Below are 26,317 nucleotides of genomic sequence, written 5' to 3'. Positions count from 1 at the left end.
TTTCTAACAAATATACAATCTGCCAAATCTAGGTAGATGTGTAAATTGTTCTGAACTATAAAATGTACACATTCAACCATACATCATACAGACATCTTGGAAGAGTCCTAAATGATTGATACACACAGAGATTGATACACACAGAGATTGATACACACAATCTCTTTATTACACACCGGTATACCTTAGTAATCGATAACCTTATGTTACTTGCCCCGAGAGACCTTCAGACTGGAAAGGGAAATTTACATTCTGGACCTTGCAATGTAAGCAGTTATCCATCACCACTACACAATCAGCACTGCCTGCAATTCAAGAATCTCAGTGCGTGGCAATTCATTTAGAGCAAGCTCTCCAGGCCCCAGGCGAGGCAGGCAAGCACAGAGTAACCCAACTGGAAAAGCAGAAAAAGATTAGTGTACTCTAAAAGGAGCAGATACTTCATGGTCCAACGCCTGGAGTTGGCCACGGCTGCTTCCACTAATATACCTATCTGCCAAGAACACAGCTTAGGCTTATAAATTATTTTCCTATCAAGTCCTCTTATTTAGTTGCAATGTTCTGTCACTTTCATGAAAGCAAACGTTCTTCCATGAATAGCAATCCCCTATCATAAGCATATTATCAATCACATCCCTTCGGACAGTTACAGGGACTACATCTGCTGCCCTCTGATAACCATAGCAAAAGCTACATTTAAAGATCTTTAGATGCACATCTACAGTCGGCTAATTCTTGATTGAAACATGTAGACTGAAGGCACTATATAATAACTCCACACAAATAGAGATTTTGTTGGGGTTAATATCTTGAGCAATCAAAACCACACAATCCATGCCAAATATCGCAGCGGTTCTCCTGGTCTGCATCCTACATTGCATGTCAACCTCAGTGCCTGCACATATCGGTGTCATAAGGCATCCTATCAAGATGTTCTCCTCTACCTACTGGATCCTGTAAAATCTATGAAAAGGATAATATTGGGGACATTTATTAAGGCCAAAGTTTTAGACACAGGACTTAATAACCCCCTCTGGTGGATGCGCCAAAGTGATGTAGAGGCGCCGGCCTCTACATAATTTTGGCGTATTTAGCACCGGTCGAAATGTAAAACAGCTTCCTTGCTGGCTTACATTTAGACCATTTTCCACGCCTAATACAGGTGTAGAAAATGATGAATAAGAGGGGCCTGCCAGCCAGCCCCCTTTCCCGCCCCAACCATGCTCACTTTTTTAGACCTGGTGTGAGCGGGGAAAAGTCACAGATTATGGCGCTAATAACCTTTGCGCCGCAATCTGCACCAGAATAATGACTCATATAGGCGTATTTCTGATCATAAATGACCCTCCTATATTTATATATTATGTGGATATAATGTGGAAAATTACAGTGCTCTGTGCAGGCAGTAAGGGTGGATTCACATCACGTTTTTGCCATCCATCTGAGGAATATTTAATGTATACATTAAGCGGATGGAAAAAACGTGATGTGAACCCACCCGAAAGCTCGCTGTACACTTTAGATTGCTGGCGGCTGACTGAGGACTCGACAGGCAGGATTTCTTCCGAACCTCTGCCATACATATGCATGCTCAAAAGTGTTCTTAATAGGCAGTGGGGGGGAAAGCCACTGCTAGAAACCTCTGATAGTGACTTACCTCCCTTTAAATGGTGGTGTCGGGGGAGTAATGCGATTGAGAAGGCAGGTTATGATTTATCAATTTGCTTACGGGGTGTATCAAAGATTTTTTCAGCTTGAAAATATCTGGCAGGTTTTGGAATCAGGGAGAGTATAGATAAAATTCATTCTTCAAAATGTTTGTCAAAGTGTGATATCTCTGTTTGTGTCCTATGGAACAATAAGTTTATATATCTCAGTTGGGAGATAGTAAAGGTTTTATTTAGAAAAGTAAAAATGTTCAAACACTAGTTGCAGATTCTTTATTAACTTTTTTCTTTTTTTCTTTTTGATATTACAGATCCGCATTGCGAGCTCTTCTTCGTCCTATACAGATTATACTACCTGCAATGCGCCTATCGTGGGTTATTTAGTGTCTAGTAAAGACCGTAAACTGTACGATTGATCATAATGCCTCTACAATATCTTTATATCTTTTAGAAGGCACACTAGAGAGTATGCTAAATTCAGTATATTCCATTTCACAGAAATGTAACCAAAAATGACACAATATATGATTCTATACAGGCTTTATTATTCTCCTCTGGACTCTTTGGTTGTAAGGATTAAAAAGGGTTTTCCAAGGTTTTCCCAACACCCAGGACTTCCGCTGATCTGCTCTTTGAGAAGGCACCGATGCTCCTCCGAGTATAGCAGTTATGCTTGGTATAGCACTCAGTCCCATTCACTTCTATGAGGCTGAGCTGCACCTAGGCCACGTGACCAATAAACCTGTCATAATTCAGCCTAGGAAACGCTGGAGAAGGCCATGGTGCTACTACCTTCTCAAACAGCTGACCGGCAGGGGTTCCAGGTGTCGGACCCCCACCAATCAGACTCTGAAGACCAGATAGGTCATCACTTTTGTAAGAAATATATATTTTTTGGAAAATAATGTAGGCCATGTATTTTATTGGTATCCGCCATGTATGTAAGGTTTTCAGCAACTTTCTGTTAATTAGTGCCGATACTTGTCCTTTTAAAGCCAGCATGAGCAGGTAATGTCTATCTGGACAAAGGACCAACAGCCTAAAGAAGTGTGACAGATGTCCAGTAGGTGGTACAGTGGCTAGTGGGGAAGGAAGATGCTGGACATTCCAACTACTTCTATCAATTTTTTTAAGAGTTACCTAGAAATTGCTAGAAAACCATAGGGAGCAACCAAATCAGATGTGTCCAGGCCATATTCTAGAAGATTCTAGAACTGGCTGTTAATCACATAAAAGGCCAGGATGTGAGACCCAAAAAAAGAGAGGAGGAAGGGAAGGAGAGAGAAAAGAAAAGACAGGAGGAAGAGGGAGGACGGAAGGAAGGAGAGAGACAAGAAAGAAGAGAAGAGGAGAGACGATAGACAAGAAAACACAGTTAAAAAGAGAAGTGCCAGAGAAACCTGGAAGACAGGGACTGGAGAGACCCAAAAAGAATGTATGGTAACTACCATATACTGTAGAGAGAGTAATTTGTTGTTTAGTTACCAAATGGTCTTGGGAGTATCTTCATATTGTCTTACAAATGCATTGCAAGAACGGATCCATCTCTCCGGATGTCATCCGGAGAAACAGATCCATTATATTTTTTTTTTCACATTTTTACCAGTCTGCACATGACCGGTAAAATGACAGGTCTGGCATTGCGGTATTTTTAATACCGGATCTGGCACTAATACATTTCACTTTAAATTAGAGGTCTAGTGACTGAACTGATTACATCCTAAACGGATTTCTCCCTATTCAGAATGCATGGGGATAAAACTGATCAGTTCTTTTCCGGTATTGAGCCCCTGTGACAGAAATCAGTGCCGGAAAAGAAAAATGCTAGTGTGAAAGTACCTTTAGCAATTGTAAATATTATTGGGTCTCTCTGTATGTGATTTATTTTTGTTCCTTTATACTTCCATGTATACTAATCAATAATAATAGTAATATTAGTATTTCCACACTGTACATTATACATATTTTATAATTTTACTCGGGTCTCATTTACTACACCCATTAAAGAATCAGACCCAGTAGGAGGGTATATTATATAAAATAATTTCTTACACTATTAAATTCTCATAAAATTCCTTTCAAGTCTACCCTGTATCAGGATAGGTCATCAGTATCTAATCACTGGAGACCCAACACCCTGCACCCCCTAGATATGCTGTTCCCTACAGCCTCCGGAGCTGGAACTAGCACTTTGAATAGAACAGTAAACAGCGCTCAGGTCAGTGTGGTGGTCATGCTGCTTTGCAGCCGCTCTATGCCCATTCCCTTCAATGGGAGCATAGCTGCAGTAACCTATCACAGCCACTACACTCTGAATAGTGCTGTGCGTACTGCTGTATTATGCAGATCAGCAAGCGATTGTCGGGAGGGAAGAGTTCCCTCCCGGCAATCGCTTGCTCGCTAGAGGAGGAGACCTCTGCTATTACATGCAGCGATCTCCTCCACAGCATGGGGAAGAGAAATCACTATGCATCGCTCATCCCCATACTGTCTAGTGGTTTGCCAGTGGCAAATCGCCATTAGACAGCACAATGCCACGCCAACAAGTGCTGATTTTTAAGCATGCTTAAAAATTTGAAACTGCCCAATAAATGGCTGTTCACTGCAAGATGATCGCTAACAAGCGTTTGCATGATTATCGGCCAGTGTGCCTTTAGGCTAGATGAGGCAAAAAACGCTTACAATATATATATATATATATATATATATATATATATATATATATATATATACAGCGTGTAGATGGACAGACAGATAGAGATCTCCTAGAGCAGCGGTGGCGAACCTATGGCACAGGTGCCAGAGGCGGCACTCAGAGCCCTCTTTGTCGGCACCCGCGCCCGGGGAAAAAAGTCTATGGTGTACCAATATGCCTTAGACTTTTCCTGTCATTCATCAGCTCAGGGCAAACTATGCACGGCGCAGGCAGCGCATTGAATGTAGGCAGGCTATTATAGCTAAATGATAAAGTACATGGAAGATATACTATATTGGACTGTAATATTCAGGTTAAATTGCCATCTTGGCACTTTGCCATAAATAAGTGGGTTTTGGGTTGTAGTTTCGGCACTCTGTCTCTAAAAGGTTCGCCATCACTGTCCTAGAGTCTGACTGGTCATTTTAGCCCTCCAATATACTGAATACATTTCCGCTTCTCTCTTGTCCTGAAATCTTATCCCCTTTGCCTCTGCGATATTTGATACTGGTGTCTTAAATGACTTTTTTTTTATATACTGCAGCAGCTAATTTATACCTGAGGTTATGGCACGCACCGAGGCAATGTTTATTAATGGACGCCTGCTGAAATACAAAATCTATAACAGCCCAACACTAGATGACATGTGTAGTAATAAACTAGAAGAATCGCTATTAGCATAACTACCTCTATAGCATGGATAGCACAACTAAATTAAATGCTATTTGGTCATAAATCTGTCGCTGGATGCTTTTTTGTGAAAGTCAAGCGTTGGGTAAAACAGATTTTTCAGGATTCATTAAGTCTAAATATCAACCCAGCATCAATACTTCATGAGTCTGACTATACCATTCATAATAAAAATCTACCGTACTTCATTTTACCATTTCTGGTAACACTACTTTCTCCCGAGAGAATATTATAGTCAGATCTGATTAAAATCTTTAGCTATAAAAGTGCTAAACACTAAGCAAATCCATCTGAAAACGCCTTGGATCTGACCACCTCAGTAATCCACCTCTGCCAAACAAACATATTAGGTGCAAGTCGGCCGGACCCGTCAGTTTTAGCAGGACCAGCCACCCAACTAATGTGTATGGGGGTCTCCCAAGATGGCAGATGTTGGGAGAAAGAAGCATTATCATGTTGGATTTTATATGCCTCATCCTCAGTGGGAGATAAGCAATCTTCACATGGGAGATCAGTAGTTCCCAGAGTTGTCCTTTTACACGGGCCAAGAATCCTCCAGATAATAGCAGGAACGCTCGTTAGCGATTATCTGGCGGTGTAAAGGTGCCGTCGGTTACCCTGATGAATGAGCGAAACGCTCTTCATCAGTTATTTGCTCGTTTGTCCAGGCACCTAAATCATCGACTGCCGGCAACAGATCGTGCGGTCTAAACACGTTCTGCTGCCAGCACACATTCATTTTGTAAGGGGACAAGCAATAGCATTAGCGATTATTCCTCCCCATATTGTGGAGGAGATCGCTGCATGTAAATGTACCAGTCTCCATCACTGATGAGCAGGAATTGTCCCAACTAAGGCTACTTTCACACTGGGGTTTTGGCTTTCCGTTTCCAAGATCCGTTTAGGGCTCTCACAAGCGGTCCGAAACGGATCAGTTTTGCCCTTAATGCATTCTGAATGGAAAAGGATCCGCTCAGAATGAATCAGTTTGCCTCCGATCAGTCTCCATTCCGCTTTGGAGGAGGACACCAAAACACTGCTTGCAGGTTTGGTCTCCGTCTGACGAAACTGAGCCAAACAGATCCATCCTGGCACACAATGTAAGTCAATGGGGACGGATCCGTTTTCACTGACACAATCTGGCACAATAGAAAACGTATCCGTCCTCCATTGACTTTCAATGGTGTTCAAGACGGATCCGTTTTGGTTATGTTAAAGATAATACAAACGGATCCGTTCTGAACGGATGCATGCGGTTGTATTATCTGAACTGATCTGTCTGTGCAGATCCATGACGGATCCGCACCAAACTCGAGTGTGAGAGTAGCCTAAAGTGTATGAACAGCTTTACTTCCTTCCAAGATGTGCTTTTTCAGCCTGAGGCATGTATGTTGGCAAACAGACCCCTATAGTCATATTACAGAGCTGTAGACAATCCAGATGCTGCTGTATTCTCCGTGGTGGTTATGGAGAGGTATATAGCATGTGACCACTGCAGTCAATCTCTGCCCTCATTGGTATATGGCATAAGACGTACACAAATACATGGAGGAGGACTGGAGCTGTGGCGCAGAGAAGGTGGGAGAAACGGGCGAGTATAGGATGATTATTGTTTTATAGCATTTACTGGCAAGCGGCACATCTTGAAAAAATTCACTACCCTTTAAATATTCTCCTCCGTTTCAGTCTCATATTGAACTCACTATTGTGTCGTAGAAGGATCAGCCATTTTACCCCTCTTCTTTCTCACAACCTATAGTGTTGATCACGACAGCACTCTGCTCGACTTTGTGTTCCCATGGATAACCTTTCCAACTCTGACTCCCTGACAAATCTCTAAGGCTACTTTCACCCTAGCAGCAGCCTTCTCTGGCAGGCTGTTCCAGCGTGCCGAATCCGTGCTACCGCTAGTGCACCGTGGATGTCCGCTCTGGCCCCATTCACTATAATAGGCCGGCTGGAGGTCCGGCCGCAGCACGGCAAACATGCCGACAGGCAACCGGAATAAAACTGCGACATGTTGTAGTTTTATTCCGTCTGCCTCTCTGCATGTTTGCCGTGCTGCAGCCGGACCTCCGGTCCTCCCCCATTATAGTGAATGGGGCCGGAGCGGACATCCACGGTGCACTAGCGGTAGCACGGATCCAGCAGGCTGTTCCCACGCCGGAACAGCCTGCCAGAGAAGGCTGCCGCTAGTGTGAAAGTAGCCTAAGGCTGAGTTCACGCTTCAGTTATTCGGTTAGTTATTTCACTCCTGGGTTTCGCTCACAATAGCTGATGACCAAAACACACTGAAGTGTGAACTCAGCCTAAGGGCTTGTTCACACGAACATATGGTTTCCGGTGCCGTATTGCGGATCACATATGTGGATCCGCAATAAACGGACACCGTTCCATGTGCATTCTGCATCACGGATGAGGGCCCATACACTTGAATGGGTCCGCAAATCTGGAGCGGTGCGGAACCGAAGCACGGAACAGAAACCCACGTAAGCACTACGGAGTGCTTCTGTGGGGTTCCGTTCCGCACAAAGAACAGAAGGATGGATCCGTCCCCGGGGCCTCACGTACGAAATTGCGGCCTCAATGCACAGAACAGAAGCTATACGTAAACAAGCCCTACGCTAATCGATTCACACATTCAGCAACTAGAGCACACACCCCATTCTCTTCGGCATTATCATCTCGCTAGAAGAAAAGAATTGGTCTTTCATACCCTTTACTACATTGTGCAGTACAGTTCACACTGAAAAGCAAATATTTTAAAGTTGAATAAAAAAAGGCATGCTAATAACAAGGTATAATGCACTCTATGCCATCAACTGAGAATTTTATCAAAATTCACACGGGAAGCAGATCTAGATATTCTAACTCCTACAGTCTTCCTTTAAGCCCAGCAGGCTGCGGCCTGTGAACAAATACACAATTAAGGTAGGTGGGGATGTTTTAACGGAAAAAAATCTGTAGGTGCGCAAAATAGAATGGTTTCTAAACGGCATCCAATACCACGTAAATCATGAAATCTATTTATGCAGGCCTATTTATTCGAGTCCAAAGCTTCCGATTTCATGCAAGCAAGGCAACTATATTACACCGCAAATCTTAGCAGGCAAAATAGAGAGTATTTCTATCCAAAACTTCAAAAATGGGCAAATATAAAAAAATAAAAGAACTTAGAGCGACATCCATAGTCTATGAAAAAATATCTATTTTTCTACTCTGTTGCAGATACATTTTTGCAAAGCTGACCAGATCTGTTTTCACCATATTGGAGGCAGCCATTACTTGGCTGAAGCCACTTTACGACACTTTGTTTTTAACAGAACAGACCAAGAAAGTGGACATATGTCGTCAATTGCTTAAAAGCCATTACAAAAGTGACGACCAACATAGTGAGAGATCCTGTAGTTAATTTTGCAAACAAAAAAAAATGGCTGCACGATCTGAACATAAAAAACTAAATATAATAAAAAACAGTTACTGAACTTCTGATTTGCAAAAATATGGACATTTACATTTTGGGGTAGAAATACTGTCTAATACTTAGAAATGACCATAAATGAAAAATGATCACAGGCAAAAAAGTCAACAGTCTAGATAGCCATCTGGCAACCAAATCTTGCCACTCTAGTGGGGCCAACTCTGTTGGCACAGGCAGTCTGCCCCTTAAAAATGATGCACAGTAGTGATGTTCAGAAGCAAACACATGCTATTGTGGTCAGTACCTGCCAGAAATCCTGATGAGAGAGTTGGGGAGGTGGTAAAGGTTAGAAAGAAGATAAAGAAAACCAGGTAATGTTGGGTTATAAACACAGGGTAAAGACATATACATTTATAAAACAGGATGGTGAAGGGTTATCAAGGGTTAAATCACAGCAATACAAGGCGATGGAATAATAGTCATTTGTGGCTGGGGTTTGCAACAAGGAACATAAAACGAGAATACAGGAAAAAACACCAAATTTATAGACGTAAATACAACTAAAAACCCAGCAGTTTTTACTTACCGGTACAGCAAATAAAAATACATCACAGATTATAACTGGTATACAGACAGATCATGTCCCAAGCAATTTATTGTGGCTACATGTACAATGGGGTGGAGAAAATAATGCTTCAGTACGTTTTACTATAAGCTTGAAAAGTATATAAAAATGTATAAAACGATGAACATATAAAAATGTATAAATCACAACACAATCGTTAGACTATGGTGAGAGGGAAGAGCCAATAAAAACTGAGCCCGTAGGTCCTCATGTTCAAAATCACATACCACACAGTATACCTATTTTTTACTGGATGCCTCTATATGGAATAGCACAGCCTGCAAATATTCTATACCAGTTAGATCAGTCATGGACTCCATTGAAGGTCAATGGGGGACTGCTAGGTTTTCTATTGTGTCAGAGTTAGCTACTTTCACACCAGCGTTTTTTGCTGGATCCGTCATGGATCACCAAAAACGCTTCCGTCATGATAATATAAAACTGTCTGCATCCGTTATGAACGGATACGGTTATATTATCTTTAACATAGCCAAGATGGATCCATCATGAACACCACTGAATGTCAATGGGGGGCGGATCCGTTTTCCATTGAGTCTTTCACCATGTGTCAGGACGGATCTGTCTTGCTTCGCACCACATCGCGGACAGAAAAACAGAATAAATTCTGGTGCATTCCGTTACGTTCAGTTTTGTTTCCAATGACAATGAATGGCGACAAAACTGAAGTGTTTGTTTCCGGTATTGAGATCCTATGATGAATCTCAATACCGGAAAATAGAAACGCTAGTGTGAAAATAGCCTTTTTCGGCAATTGTCAGTATAATGGGAGCCTATGGATCTGTTTCACACGTGCACTGGGCACTTACTGGTATGTACAGTAAATAGACACTGAAGACCCTTAATGGAGGTCCCTTAGGAGCCATTTTGCTGAATCATTCTGGTCAAGGCATGACTTAAGATGAATGACCCCACCCTCATTGTATCCTTTTCTGTGAGTAAAGGTCCCTTTAGATGGGGCGATACAGCAGGCGACTGTCGGCAAGGAAGCGTTCCTTCCCGGCAATTGCCTGCTCGTCAGTGGAGACCACTGCATTTACATACAGCGACCTCCACAGCACGGCTGGCCGCACAAATTATCTATTACCCTACAAACAACCGTTTCGTTCATTCAGAGTAATTGGCAGCACCTTTACACCGCCAGATAAATCATTAACGAGAGTCCCTATGAATGCTCGTTAGCAATTATTTGGCGATTCTTGGCCCGTGTAAAGACGACTTGATATTGAAGGCTACCCAAGATAGTCTTTATAAAGATATTAGGGGTCATTTTACAAAGACCAACTTTTTCCCCTTTACGTTGTCGAAGGATGCGCATAAGTTATGACCAGGCATTCTCCTCATCATGAATTAGGTGCACCTCCAGCAGTCCGTGCGCCAGGCGTATAAACTACTCCAGCGCCTAACTGGGGTAATTTTTCACCAACACTTATGCCAGTTTACAGGCGTAAATATTGTTACGTTTATTGGGGCCAAATGTCCTAGCTCCAACACTCCCAAGTGTTGCAAGTGCCGCAAAAATACCGGTGGGACAAAATATTTTCACATGGGTGTTTAAAAAGTCTCAAAAGTGGCATTCGCAACTTTTTTACACTAAAAATGGATGTACCTCAGTTTGTAAATGATCATATTGTTTTGGCCAAAGAAGAGAAACTGTACATCACAAATAAGTAAATACTGTATACTGACCTATCATGGACTAAGGACCTTTTTAGTATGACAATTTTACTATGTGCACTTTTTAACTTTTTTATTTTTATTCTTTTTTTTTATAAATGTCAATTAAATGGATGCATGGAAGACACGATTATGAATCCTAGTGGAGACAGAGTATGTTGGCATCTCAACAATGGGGAAATAAGTACAACTTGCCATAACATTATTAAGTTCCAGCATGTGAACTCTTTCATTTCATGTCTGTCTACAAATAAAAAATAAATAAAAAAATACTGGACGAATAGGAGCAATTTATATAAAGAAGTTGTTTTGTGCCATTGTTATCTTGGACACATGGGAGCTCCAGACCACTAGAGCAAGATTTAATTGATTTAATGATAATAGCCCAAAATATATAAAAAATAATAATTTAATACATAAACATTTTAAAAATTGCCTTTGGGTCAATCAAACTGCATCACAAAATCATTCTCTTCTTTTTAATGTATTTGTGCAAACCTGGTGCCCATTAAAATTAATACGACTGAAGAGAAGAGCGGTAATGTCATAAAGGTACCTCCGATTAATTCTGAGTATTCGACCAGTAATTGCCTGAGAGTTTCTGGAAGAAAACACTATAGATACAAGGGGCTAGCTTTTCAACAAAATCTAATTTACTGCACTACAATATTCCTATTTAATTTCTGTCAAAGCCCTAAGGTAAAGCTAACTGAGGTTATTAAAAATACTTGGCAGAGAGTGCCAGGAAAAAAAAAGATATTTTACTCTGTATCAGTGCCCTTTCAGTGCGTGGGCACACAGAATCTGCAGCAGGCTGCAGAAGTACAATGTCAGAGCAGATTAAAGATGGGTAATGGGCCACAGACAGAATCAATAATATTTCAGCCTCCCCGCAGCTAGAAGATGGATAGCTGGTTGTCTATAGCTCAGCAGCTCTGGCCGATGGAAAGACCCAATACAGTAATGCTGAAGGAATAGTTTATCGGGAGAACAATTAACTGATAAAGCATTGATTATGCACACAGCCGTCCTCTGGGTGCTTGCCAATGGAAATACAGCATAATAAAATGCTGGTGGAAACACTCAGAGTTATTACAATTCATGGGTACAGTACTGCCCCATGGGAAGGCTTCTGCCGAAATTCAATAAGGTATACTAGCCCTAGGACAATAGGCAGAAAAAGAGCTACGTGGCTCACTGGTGTGCTGGTCTCCGTTAGGAGATACTACATTATTTATATCTGCCCTTTGTTACTGCTGGTATTGTATTTTTATGCTGAAGTGTTCACATTAGCTGTATTAAAGCTTGGAGATATCCCTGGGGTGCACTGTGAACTATATTTAATGTTCTGAGCAGTTCTTGGGTGCTTTTCTATGAAAGTGTAACAGGGAGCTGGCGACGCGCTTCCCCTCTGCAGTGCCGACTGCCTCACACTAGTGAGGAGGGGCGAGGATGCGGCCGGCACCCAGAGGACGAGGAGGACCCGGCCGCACACACTCCATCCCCTAGACAACGAGCACGTGGGGAACTGAGCGCCGATATTGATGAGTTGCGGGGGGGGGCAGGTCATGTGACGCTGACCACCTCACATGACCCATCAGGAGGACCTATATAAACAGGTAACCTGCTGGCCACAGGTTGCCTGCGATTGGTCTTGCTACCCTCACCAGCATTGTGTTCATCATGTACTCTGTGTGTTTTGACCTCGGCACCGTGCTTGACCTCGACGTGACCTCTTGGCTTCTGACCTCATTATTGTATTCCTCCCTGTGTACCTGCGTGCCCTCCTGGCTTTGACTTTGGCTTGCCTGACTCTGTTACGGTATACTGCCTGACTCTATTACGGTCTACCTCTTACCTTCTTAGGCCCCTGCACGTATCTAAGCGAGGGACTGCCGCCAAGTTGTACGCCGTTGATTAGGACGGGCCGTGCAAGTAGTCAGGGACAGAGGTGGGGTGGAGTTTAGGGCAGCACTTATCCCCCCTCTGTAGTGACAAACAGGAGGCGCCCATAGAGCTGGGCCAAAGATGTACTGTAAATACTTTACACTTATATACTGTGTATAGAGTGGGCAAATTCACTTAGTAGCGGTGGGCAAAATGGCCAGAAAGGTGATGACCGGACCCACAACCAACCTGCCCATCATTCCATCAAAATCCAGGTTCAAAAGCAGGAACTACCAAAAGCCCTTAGCAAACTACTCTTTGCTAGGAATACTCAGCTTTCCTGAATTCCTGAAACAACCAATAACAAAGCTCCTTACAGCAAAGAGCTTTGTTATTGGTTGGTCTGGTGGGCTGCTGAAGCAACACAGTGTCTTGCAGCAGGGGGTGCTAGTGGGAGCTGTAAGGAGGAGAGGCTAGCTCCCAGGGGTTGTTATAGTAAAGAGGTCCCCAGCAGACATGGAGACAGTGGAGCTGAAGACTACAGCCTAGATAACAAGATGGACCTGCAGAACAAGGTGACAGCAGCACCCATTACCCATCTTTAATCTGCTCTGACATTGTACTTCTTCAGCCTGCTGCAGATACTGTGTGCCCACGCACTGAAAGGGCACACTGCACCCCATACATCATGCACTGCACTACATCACACACTGCACCCCCATCTACCGCAGTGTGTAGTGAATGCAGGCAGGCTATTATAGCCAAGTTATGAAGTACAGGGAAGATCTGCCATATTGGACTGTACTTATCACTTTGCTATAATACCCTGGTGTTATTTAGACTAGTAATGGTCCCCAGCATAAATACCCACCTCTTAGGCCACAATCACATCACTGCTATCTATTTCTGTTGTCCTGCTCCCTTAGATGAGCAGATCAATCAAAAATAATGGAAGTGCTGGATCAGGCATGTAAGAGTGGGTTTTTGTCATATGTTTAACGTACACAATAAAAACCATATATAATGTTAACAAATGCCATACGTTTTTCCATCCAGCAAAAAAAAACAAAACATGTTTTGTGTTTTTTTACAACTGAACTCTTTGGTGACGGATGCCACAGTATGACATCTGTCTGAGGCATCTGTTAACATATAAACGTTTGTGTACGTTAAACGTATGACAAAAACGTGATGTGCCTAACTCACAGGGAAGAAGCTGAACAGTCTCCACTGACTATGATGGAGTCCATCCAGTTTCTGTTCGGGATCCTGTCTTTTTACCAGACAAAAAAGTCCTGCATATAAGGCTTTTTTGTCATTCTTTTTGACAGAATGTGCAACAGAGGAACCAAACGCAGCCTCCATCGCAGATGTGAACAAGTATTATGTAGTTCAATTACTGCAACTTTCATATTTTTTTATAAAAAATATATATATATATATATATATATATATATATATATATATCTCTCGAGTGGTTCCATTATGGTGGATACTGGTACATTGACAACCATTCATCAAGTAGGATCTTCAGGGAAAATGGCTAGTTGGTCACAGCTTCCCCTGCCAGAATCAGCTGGTTTCCATGGGTGCCGGGAGCAGGATATAACCCTTCTAAAAGCTTCAAAGACACGGATATCAAACTTTGTTTATCCTGAGCTTGCTGGTTCATAGACAGATTACCTGGACTACTGTACTACAGTGAAGGCTGACACACAGGCAGAGCAGAAAGGGATGGAGGGATGTAACATTTATATCCAATTTACATGTGGACAGCTGGGTGCAATTCTCAAAGGGCTAGTAAATAAGCACCATTTCTTTAACAATTCAGGAGATCAAATTGGCTCAAAAACAGCTGCATTAAATATTTAAATGGGAAAATGTAATTTTACTGCACATTTACAGCTACTTTTACTGCATGTAAATGAAGAAGAGCTGTGAAGTGGAGAAGAAAGTAATAGGAACAGACAAAAAATAAGCACACAGTGCACATATCGGACATACAAGTGGAAGACGGATATCAAATAATGGGGCAAAGTGATTTTTCTTTCATGCCGACATTGTACACTGGTATCGATGGTACACTGGTATCGATCATACCAGTACATTACTGTACTGCGGCAGCAGCAGGAAGCGCACAGCGTCATAGCAACCAATGACGCCGTGTGCTCCTGCAGTCAGAAAACATCCAGGCCGGTATCACACGGTCCGTGTTTCACGGACGTGTGCATGAGGCTTTAAACACTTCTTTTTGCCGCCAACTATGACCGAAACCTTTTAGAAGCCCATACATTCTAAGCATACCATACCGTTAGGTGGTTAAGGACCTGTGATTACATCATTACAGGTCCTTGGGCAATCTTGCCCTTGAAACGGCACTAATTATCAGTGCAGATCCTGTACTCTCAGGCGTTTAAGGAGGTTAAGGATCTGTGATGATCGTGTCATCACGGGTTCTTAAACTGTCATATACTTGGAACTGCACTCTTTCAGCAGGGTTTCCATCATGAATTCAGTTTATGTTTATTCATGTGAGGAGTCTTCCTGACAGACTGGCCCACCGGTATTCTGCCCAGGGCAGATTCTCAATATAGGCCTGAATATTTTGAACGATATTTGCTGTATTACGCATGTGCTAGTTATCTCCACCATTAGTATCCCTAGGTTGACTAGTGATATGGGTCACATGATGTACTGAAATGCTCATGGCGCCAGTTCCTCTGTGCACATACACCAGTTCTCCTCATTAGTACTTTCCTGGTAGCTTAGGCTGGGTTCAAACCACCTATTTTTTCATGTTTAAAGTGTACATTTGGGGAAAAAAAAGGATACAAAACAGTATTTTTCTATCCTAAATAGTCTAGTTACAATGGAACTCTGTGGTGACAGATGTCACTGTATGGCATCCATCTGAGGCTTCCGTTTAACCTATGTGTTTTTGTATACATTAAAGGGCTAGGAGGGCTGTACATACCCTCTTCCTTTTCTTTGGCATAGTTTGGCACCCCACATGAGCTAAATAAAAACCAGAGCCACCCAACGGTCTTTCTTTACGATTGTTGTAGCGGATTTTGTGTTTCTTTTTAAAATATCTTTTTCCCACTTTCTATGTAACCTCTTAATCTCACCACAGAGTGCCATGATGTACGTACGGTGTCTTCACTGTTGGTATGTCCTATTAACCTGATGATGGCTAGCCTTGAAAATGTATTATTTTAGGGCCAATAAAGACTTCTCATCAACGTAGAGTTTAAGTGCCCTTTTTTGTACAAATTTTTCTACAGCTCTATTACTTGCATAACTTTGATGTAGCCCTTAGTGCAGGGATGGCCAACCTGCGGCTCTCCAGCTGTTGCAAAACTACAACTCCCAGCATGCCCAGACTGCCTTCAGCTTTCAGCCTACAGCAGGGCATGGTGGGAGTTGTAGTTTTACAACAGCTGGAGAGCCACAGGTTGGCCATCCCTGCCCAAGTGAAATGGTGGGAAGAAATTATTAAAATTACCGTATTTTTCGCCGTATAAGACGCACTTTTTCTTCCCCCAAAATGGGGGAGAAATGCCCCTGCGTCTTATACGGCGAATGCAGTCAGTTTTACATCGCTGGATGCGATGTAAAGCGAGCGGGGACTCGGGGAGGGACTGGGAGGAGGAGCTGGGGCCGGCAATAGCGGCGGGGCGGTGCAGTCACTGTACTAAAGGCCCGCCCCGCCGCTCCGGTGTACTAATAAAATGTCATATTCAATTAATGGTTACTAAATATGCCCCTTTATGCCTAATGGTACCTTAAATCCTAAGCGCATCCGTACAATGCAGGCCGGGCGGGCGGCAGCGTAACTCCCTGATGTCACGTGCCTGCACCGCCTACTTTATGAATGAAGCAGGCGGCGCAGGCAAGTGACGTCAGTGAGTGACGCGCCGCGCCGGCTGCCCGGCCTGCCGGCATTGTACTGAAGCGCTTAGGATTTAAGGTACTTTTAGGAATAAAGAGGCATATTTAATAACTATTAACTGAATAAGACATATTATATTAGTATACTGGAGCGGCGGGGGATCTGTGGATGGCACAGTTATGGGCTGGGAGGGTCTGTGGATGACACATGTATAACAGTGCCATCCACAGATCCCCCCCCTGTAACAGTGCCAGCCACAGATCCCCCCATAACAGTGTCTGTCATCCACAGTTCCCTCATAACAGTGTCCGTCATCCACAGTTCCCCCCATAACAGTGTCCGTCATCCACAGATCCCCCCCCATAAGTGTCCGTCATCTACAGATCCCCCCATAACAGTGTCAGTCATCCACAGATCCCCCCCATAACAGTGTCCGTCATCCACAGATCCCCCCATAACAGTGTCCGTCATCCACAGATCCCCCCATAACAGTGTCCGTCATCCACAGATCCCCAGTAATAGTGCCATCCACAGACCACCTAGTTCCTAGTTATCATGAAGAGATAGGTCCTCTTTAAGGGGTTGGTATCACCACAAAATGTAGTGCAATCTGACAGTACCATGTTATAGAGCAGGAGGAGCTGAGCAGAATGATGTACAGTTTTGTAGGAAAAGATTCAGTAAAACCTTTTTCCCCTTCCTGTGAAGAGCTATCGGTACAAGGGGGAGGTGTTACTAGTGACGGACAGCTGTCTCTGTATACACACAATGCTATCAATCACTGATAACTCCTCCCTCCTGTACTGAGAGCTGTTCACAGGAAGTGAAACAAGCACAGATACAAATGTATAAATGACAGGTTTTACTGAATCTTTTCCCACAAAACTATATATCCATCTGCTCGGCTTCTCCCCCTCCATAACATGATTGCATTGCATTTGTGGTGACAGGTCCTCTTTGGCCCCTTTCACACGACCAAGATGTGACGTGAACGCATACCACCCACACTGAATCCTGACCCATTCATTTCAATGGGTCTGTGTACATGAGCGGTTTTTTTTCACGCATCATTTCCATGTTGTCAATCGCAGCATGTTCTATATTCTGCGTTTTTCACGCAGCCCTGGCCCCATAGAAGTAAATGGAACTTCAGTGAAAAACGTATTGCATCCGAATATACAATGCATGGCTGTCCTCTCACACACAATAGATTACTCTCATCATCCCTGATCCCAGGGGCTCACAATCTAATCTTCTGCTCAGTTTCTTCTTGTAGCTCTCACCCGTCTCTGATTGGTTGGATAATTGTGAGGGGCGAGTTATTTCCACTGTCATGGAAGTTATTGTGATGCAAAGTAGAGCATCTGAATATATTACTGCTGTGATCATGGACATCTCACCCTGTCGGCACCCGTAGTCCATAATAATAATAATCTTTATTTATATGTACAAACAGTAATAAATAACATAGCAACAGACAAGTCGATAATTAGAACAAGAGGAATGAGGGCTCTGGTCGCAAGAGCTTACAATCTATGAGAAGATAGGGTGACACAAAAGGTGAAAGGTTGTTCCCATGTGGAGTTTGCAGAAACATTGGGAGATTTAGGCTGAGTGAAATGGTTGAAAAGAGAAACTGCCCTTGTTGCCCATAGCAACCAATCAGATTGCAGCTTTCATTTTCCGTGAGCAGAATATAAAATATAAACTGCGCTGTGATTGGTTGATATGAGCAACAAAGAGTCTTTCTGTTAGGCCCATAATTCCCCCACTTTGGGGTCACATATCCCACCACTCACCCCAAAATCACTGTGACCCTGACATGAAGAGAATTTCAGGCAGGAGTCTATGGGCACATATGTAGATGTTGTGTTTCATCACTTATTGGTGCTCGTCAACATCAGGATATCCCTGAGGTGATTTTATAAAGAAATTGGCCCTAGAATACTGCAAAAGGTGAGCCCCTTATATATGATTGTATGTAATTATATATTATTGTATGTAATTATATTCAATATGGCCGCTGCCATGCTCCTATTCCACTTGTGATGGCATCAGTGGAATCCTGGCCTGCTCTCGCTTCTTGTGATTTCATCACCCTGAGAATCTGAATCAGTGACGTGATCCAAAGGCATAGCTATGGGTTCAGCACAGCGAGGGGCAAAAATACATCCATTGCCAGAATGGGCCCCCAACCCAGGAAACCTGCATTATGACCACGACCAATACCACTAAATAGTGACTGAATATTACCTCCATTTTGTTATTTACCAGCATATTACCGCCATACAGTGACTGTACTGTGGTAAATATTAGTGTTACACCGGCCATTCCCCCTCCCTGTCTTTTCCATCTGGTGAGGACGTCTTCCAGCCATGACTTGTATCTGCAGAGTTTGTAACAGAGACATCTTTGGCTCCTGACTTTTCCAGATTCCACCCTACCTTTCCCAAACCTACACAAACTCCCTCATTATTGTCTACAGGCTTCGGGTGTATTGGCATGCTGAAAGTAGTGGGCCAGGGCTGCCCCCCTCCTGCCTGTCCCCCCTCCCCCCCACTGGCTATGCATCTGGTGTGACCCCTCTACTTGTGATGTCATAATGGGGGACATGACACATCTGCTTGGGCTGTCATAATGGGGATTATGACTTGTCTACTTGTGATGTCATAATGACGATTATGACTTGTCTACTTGTGATGTCATAATGGGGCGAGCCTTATAAATTGGGGTCACGCCCAGAGCCCAGTGTCAGTTCCTCTAGCTGGCTGTCATCATGGGTGTGTCTCGGAAGAGGAGGAGGATGATGCCGAAGTCTGTACCTGTGATGACTGCAATAGAGATGATGGATTTTGGCCCTCGCCAATATTCAGAAGATGTTCAGATGTCGGACAGTGAGGATGAAAGGATGGAGGTTGGTCCACGCCAGTATGCTGATGACGTGGAGATGAAGGACCTTCAGGGGGCTACCACTACCATCAGGGCCTCTAACCCCCTGAAGAGAAAGCGGCCATCTTAACATCTGCCGCCGGCCATAACATCTGCCGCTAGGCCCTTAAAAGACCATCTGTCCCTCGGCAAATACCATCTGCCGTTAGGGGCACATTTACCATCCGCCCCCTTTACCATCTACAGATGGTCTTTACCATCCAAACCATCAAAAATTAACATGAAGACGAGCGGAGCAGCACCAGGTCTGGTAAGTTTGGCCACTTCTCTCCATTTTCTCCTTGTGATTTTGTAAATTCTTTTGCTTATTTGGATTTTTTCCTTTTCTAAGATCTGACTGCAAAACAACGTGAGGAACCTTCTAGTGACCCTCTCCCATCTGCCCGAAAATGTGACCAAGGTGCAACCCCTGACCTCTTCTCAAGCTGAATCCTGCCAATCCAATATAAGAATCTCAAGAGAAGAAGGATTCACCCCGCCCTTAAAGAGCCAGAACCACAAAAATTGCTCTGAAAACCTACAACTTTGAATAATAAACTTAATATTTTTTAAAGAAAAATGCTTTTTTTTTTTTTAATTATCAAATTGCGCTATTTGTCCTTGGCCCCTGTCTTTATGGGCATCCTAAGAGTGGGTGTAGGGCTGAAGCCTGGCAGGGTTACCAATGCACTTCAGGCCCTGAAAGGTACATATGGTTACGCAACACTTTCACACTCAAAAATGTGTTACTTTTTGTATACCAGAACACTGGCACAAGTCTCAAAATAAATTTCCCCCACCCTGCAAGTATGACCTCCCAACCACTAACCTAACCAATCCCACCTAAGGGTATGTTGACATGGCCATCTTCTTCCATGCAGATTTCAGCATGTATTCCCTTCAGAATCCCCAAATCTCTGTGACCCTGACATGAAGAGAATTTCAGGCAGGAGTCTATGGACATGTATGTAGATGGTATGTTTCATCTTTTATTGGTGCTATCAACATGTGTGAATTCTGCAGAATCAAGAGCATTCCATGAGATTTTCCCGCAGTGATTTTATAGAGAAATCAACCCAAGAACACCTTAAAAGGTACATTCAATATGGCCGCTGCCATGCTCCCATCCCACTTGTGATGTCATCATTAGAATCCTGGCCTGTTCTTGTCTTTTGTGATGTCGTCATCCTGAGAATCGGAAAGAATCAGTGACGTCATCCAAAGGCATAGCTATGGGTTCAGTACAGCGAGGGGCAAAAAACAAATCTATAGCCTGAATGGGCCCCCAACCCAGTTAACTCCTCATCAGGATTACTACCAATACCACCAAGTAGTGACTGAATATTACTTCCATACTGTTGTTTACCAGCATATTACCGCCATACAGTGACTGTACTGTGGTAAATATTAGTGTTACACCGGCCAGCACTGTGCAGAACATATAAGTGATTACAGAGCCGTTATATCCAATGGCTGACAGGTGACATCTGGAATCATTCCCCCTCCCTGTCTTTTCCATCTGGTGAGGACGTCTTCCAGCCATGACTTGTGTCTGCAGAGTTTGTAACAGAGACATCCTTGGTTCCTCCCTTTTCCAGACTCCACCCTACCTCTCCCAAACCTACACAATCTCCCTACCCTGCTGATACCCCTAATTCTGTGCCTAGTGCTACTCCATCTGCCCATATCACTGTGCCTGCTTTTTTTTTTTGCTTTTTTTCTTAAAGGGTTATTCCCATCACAATGATCACTGTTAAATCTCTGAATGATTTGACAGTGATCATTTTTCTAAATACATTTTATTATCCAATTCCCACCCTTTTTGAGAAAATAAGTCCCCTCTTACCTGATTGTTGTCTTTCGTCTCCCCTGGTTACGGCCACATCTCCTGTCGAATCGACGCCGGGCCGGGCTTGCGCAGAAGACTGAAGAGTCTCTTCGGGCCGCGCAATATCCTGAACATGCACGCCGCCGCACATGCACCATGATGACTTCTTCCTGGCCAGTATAGTACAGAGCCGCGAACGCATAATGCATGCATTTCTGGGTGGCCTCAAACCAGGGGCGTGTCATGGCCATACTGTAGAGTGGGGTCTGGTAAAGGACGTCCCCACTCCAGTATTGCCTGACACTCGGTTTTTTCACTAGACCCATGTGCAGCACGAGGCCCCAAAACATCCTCATCTCGGCTGCACTGACCGGCGTCCAGCCACCGGGTCTAGCCAAAAAGGAGCCTGGGTGCTGAGCAACGAACTGTTGGGCATACAGGTTCGTCTGCTCCACCATCAGATTCACAAATGGGTCACTGAAAAAAAAAACTAAAAAAAGTCAATTTCAGTGAAGCCGGCAAGTGGCAGCACTCCTGGGTGGGTCTAGGGTCTCACAGCTAAGTGCTGTGGATCCCAACCACCAGAAACACTGAATCAGTTAAAATATATTTTTTTTCTCCCCTAACTCTCCCTTCTATCCCTGCCTAATCGTGACTCTTTCTCACTGACCCATACCTACCTGGAGGGTGATGGGTGCTGACGGGGGGGGGGTTACAGGAGCTGGTGCAGAACGGTCCTCACAGTGCAGGAGAGAGAGGAGTGCCGCCTCTCTCCCCGCACTAATCAGCACCGAGGACAGCACCGCCGCCCCCAAATGCTCGGACTGTGATTGGTGGTGTGTAATCACACCACCAATCGCCATCCTTTTCCGGTTTATCCCGAATGGACCGGAAACGCAGCAAACCGCAGGTCTGAATTGACCTGCGGTTTGCTGCGATCGCCGATACAGGGGGTCACATGACCTCCCCCGGCGCTGACAGGATGCCCGCTAAATAATTTCAGCGGACATCCTGTTCCTATTAATCCCCACCGCACTGCAATCTAGTTTTAAAGTTATGACGTACCAGTACGTCATGGGTCCTTAAGGACTCAGGAAACATGGGGTTAAAGGGGACCTGTCACTACAAAATGCAGTGCAATCTGACAGTACCATGTTATAGAGCAGGAGGAGCTGAGCAGAATGATGTACAGTTTTGTAGGAAAAGATTCAGTAAAACCTGTAATTTATACATTTATATCTGTGCTTTTTCCCCTTCCTGTGAAGAGCTATCGGTACAAGGGGGAGGTGTTACTAGTGACGGACAGCTGTCTCTGTATACACACAATGCTATCAATCACTGATAACTCCTCCCTCCTGTACTGAGAGCTGTTCACAGGAAGTGAAACAAGCAAAAGATACAAATGTATAAATTACAGGTTTTACTGAATCTTTTCCCATAAAAATCTGCCCAGCTCCTCCTGCTCTATAACACGGTGCTTTCAGATTGCATTGCATTTTTGGGTGACCGGTCCCTTTTAAGATGAAAATATGAAGGTCACAGGGGCAGGCTCATTCTCAAGAAACAACTCCAAGTCTCCCATGAAAATTATCGAGAAGAAACAAATACTATATAGCATTTACCTTCTGCTTTGTATCGCTCAGCTGTATGGAGAACTTTATGATCTGCTTTAGAAATTAATATTCAGCTGTTATATAAAGCTACTAAAGTGAAGGGAATTTATGATCACTTATACGGTTTACATCTGTAAGTGCATACTTTTCCATAATAGTCTGTGTAAGAGGACCCAGGAGGACCACTGACCTTTGTTAATTATCTTTGCTGTAAATACTAAAGAAGGCTAGAGCTGTACATTAACCGCAGGGATTGGAGGAGAACAGCCAGATGACATAATGGCAGAAGCCACAATGTTCAACAAAGGATAAAGACTTAGAAAAAAGGAATCAGCCCAAGGGTCCATTCACACGTCTGTGGAATGGGTCTGCATCCGTTCCGCAATATCCGGAACTAGTGCGGACCCATTCATTCTCAATGGGGCAGGAATGGATGTGGAGAGCACTTAGTCCGCATTTCCGGAGCGTGGCCCCGATCTTCCGATCCACTGCTCCGGAAAAAAATAGTACATGTCCTATTCTTGTCCGCAATTGCAGACAAGAATAGGCAGTTCTATGGGGGTACAGGCCTGGTATATTACGGATACGCAATGCACTACGGACGTGTGAATGGACTCCTATAATAATGATTTTTAGGATCTGCTTACTAAACATCCTTACACGCATGAGAAAGTTAAAGGCTTGCATGAGATTTGAAAAACATGGTTGAGTTCACACAGAGGCAGGAACATTCTTGTCCATGAGCGCTCTCTGATGCTGCTGCTTAGACCTTTCACTTCAATAAAGAAATTATCAGGAACAAACCAAACATTCCCAATAATGGTCTATTGTTACATGCAGAAATCATAGCCTTTGTATGGGGATGAAGGATCGCTACAGCTATCGCTCGCCCCATACAGATTTATTGCTTGCTGGCAGCACATCCCTGTTTAAACAGGGAGATCTGTTACCCAGGCAGATGTCGTCACCAAAAACTAAACAAGTATTGGAGCCGGAAGGTGTAAGCAACTTCCACTGCGCAGTGGCAGTGCAGTACGTCACCACATTGTCAAGAGAAAAAAAGACCAGTGGCACGGCTGAAGCTTTAGTTCCATGGGATTTAGCTGATGAGTAAAGCATCTTGCACATGAACGTCTTGTGCCCGTGGCCCGCATACAGCGGGTCCGCAATACACGGGCACCAGTCCGTGTGCACTCCACATCACGGATGCGGACCCATTCACTTCAGGCCTGCAATCACGGAGATGTGGAACGGAAGCACGGATCGGAAGCCCACAGGAGCACTGCGGAGTGCTTCCGTGGCATTTCTGTCTTTGCCGCCGCACCGCAAAAAAATATAGAACTCGTTGAATGGGTCTCCATCCGTCCCGGCCGACGAACGGACGTTGCCCATGCATTGGGGACCGCAAATTGCAGTCCCTAATGCACAGAGCGGATGCACTACGTTTGTGTGCAAGAGGCCTAAGGTAGGGTTTCCTGATGCAATTTTGGAGGCCAAGGCCAAGCGTGAATCCAGCATCGGGAAACCTGATCTTGTGGCCGTACCCTAACCATCTGTTGTTTATTTTAACACTCCTGAACAACCAACCTTAAACTTAGAGGCAGCAACAGTAGAAATATTTGAAAGCGCTTCACTACATCAACTGTCTATTGTACAATCGATTTATATCACTTATGTTTTCCATGGTCTGCAAAGCTAAAAATGTATAAAGCATAATTGGAACTCCACTTACAAATGATATTTACAGCAATGGTACTGCGATGTAAAGATGTACATGCTGTGAAATCTTAGCGCCCCCCCCCCCCCAACAAAAAAAAAAAAGTTGCACTCCTTTTGTTCTTCAGGATAAATGTGTTTTCTTCTGTGCATATTTTCATTGCATGTTATATATAACTTTACGTGAAAACTGTCAAGTTTGCACTAAGGCACGAACCTACTAGATGAAGACAAGCTGCTATAATAAAGTGACCTAGGAAGAAAATATGTAGTGAAGGCTCATATGTGCATGGCATACAAATGCTTCTATATTCCAAGTAGAGACCCCAAGTTTACAATGACAACACACCAATATAAGACGACGTACCTACTGGGTGAATTCTGTGTCTGTATGCATACACAGGTCTATTTACGTCCCTAATGTAAAATGTGCTTTGCTCAAGAAGGCAAGCCTATTGCACCGAATAATACTTGCACTTGGTATGTTATTTTTACAAATGCAATCTCTCTTTAAGTCTCCTTTGTGTTTTTTTTATATTTTTGATGCCAGGTTTACACAACATTCGCAGTAAGAAAGAGGAGGGGGCGGACAGGCGGCTCTCCGGCTATCTCAGGGGAAGAGATGCATGTACATGTTAATGAGGACTGCAGAGGACTAAGCATTAGTTCAAGGGCACCCTCTGCATGGCACTGCAGAGTGAAATGTGGGTTAGAGATTTAACAGCTCAAGTGTGCTTCAAAGTCTTTGGTGGAAAAGAGAAGGAAAGCGAAAGATCAATCAAAGTTTGCTAAAGCAATTGGATCCATTTTCACCTACCGCTTATAGACAACCTTGAGCAACCTGTGCAGACCAGAAAAGTTAAAAGACTGGACACCTTTGCATCAATTTTTACATTGCATGGCATCTATTATGTGATAAAATGTTTTTTCTGCAATTGGTATTAATTACAAATTGTCAACTGTTTTGTCTTCTGCAGCATGCATGTGTTTTCATACAATGCAGGCTGCCCAGTCCTGTTCTGAGTCAAATCCATCGGACAAGTTTTCTGGTACATCATTAGGTAGCTCTTAATCAGACATCTTTTGGATTTTAGTTAATGGATGGATTTCATTCTAAATGGGACTGAGCAGCCACCAATGTACGTGAAAACACGCAGGCTGCAGAAGACAGACAGTTGAGAATCTTTAATTAAAGCCAACTGCAAAAGTGATTTTAATCAAACAGATGCAATTCAATAAAAAATAGATACAAAAGGTGTCCATAGCCCTTATAATAAATTCTTAGGGTGGCTTTAGATTTGGCAATTTCCCACCCCCACTTAGGCCTCTTTCACACTGCCAAGCTGGCAAGCTGTTCCACCAGGCCTCATTATAGTAAATGGGGCCGGTGGGCTTTCCAGTACCGACCAGAGCTCTTTTAGGCTTTTCTCTGCAGGAAATCCTGCCCCAATTGGGAAACTAACCTTAATTTTGCTACATATATGCCTCAAAACGGCATTTTGTACATGTGTATTTTGCTGCTGGAATAAAGCCGGCAACATTTCTTCAATATGCTAGGCATTTTGCCCTGAAATCTTGGTGGATTTTTTGACACCTCATTCATCCACAGGAGCTGTATTGTAAACTGTAGCTGATTTTTAGTACTTAACAGTCTTATGGA

General features: G+C 43.6%; 1 protein-coding gene across 4 annotated transcripts in view; it reads right to left on the bottom strand.

Annotated features, from left to right (window-relative positions):
• MICU1 (mitochondrial calcium uptake 1) overlaps positions 1-26,317 on the bottom strand; it is a 262,988-nt gene that overhangs the window by 157,230 nt on the left and 79,441 nt on the right. For 2 of the 4 annotated variants that reach the window (XM_044297988.1, XM_044297989.1), the window contains exon 6: positions 8,778-8,789. The exons of the other annotated variants lie outside the window; for them this stretch is intronic. In XM_044297988.1, coding sequence (XP_044153923.1) covers positions 8,778-8,789 — 12 coding nt within the window. The remainder of the gene's footprint in view (positions 1-8,777; positions 8,790-26,317) is intronic. 4 annotated transcript variants of the gene reach the window in all.

This window comes from Bufo gargarizans, chromosome 6 (assembly GCF_014858855.1).
Source record: "Bufo gargarizans isolate SCDJY-AF-19 chromosome 6, ASM1485885v1, whole genome shotgun sequence".
Taxonomy (NCBI): Eukaryota; Metazoa; Chordata; class Amphibia; order Anura; family Bufonidae; genus Bufo; species Bufo gargarizans.
Note: the sequence above shows the minus strand (reverse complement) of the source record. Positions and strands in the feature narration are given on the sequence as shown.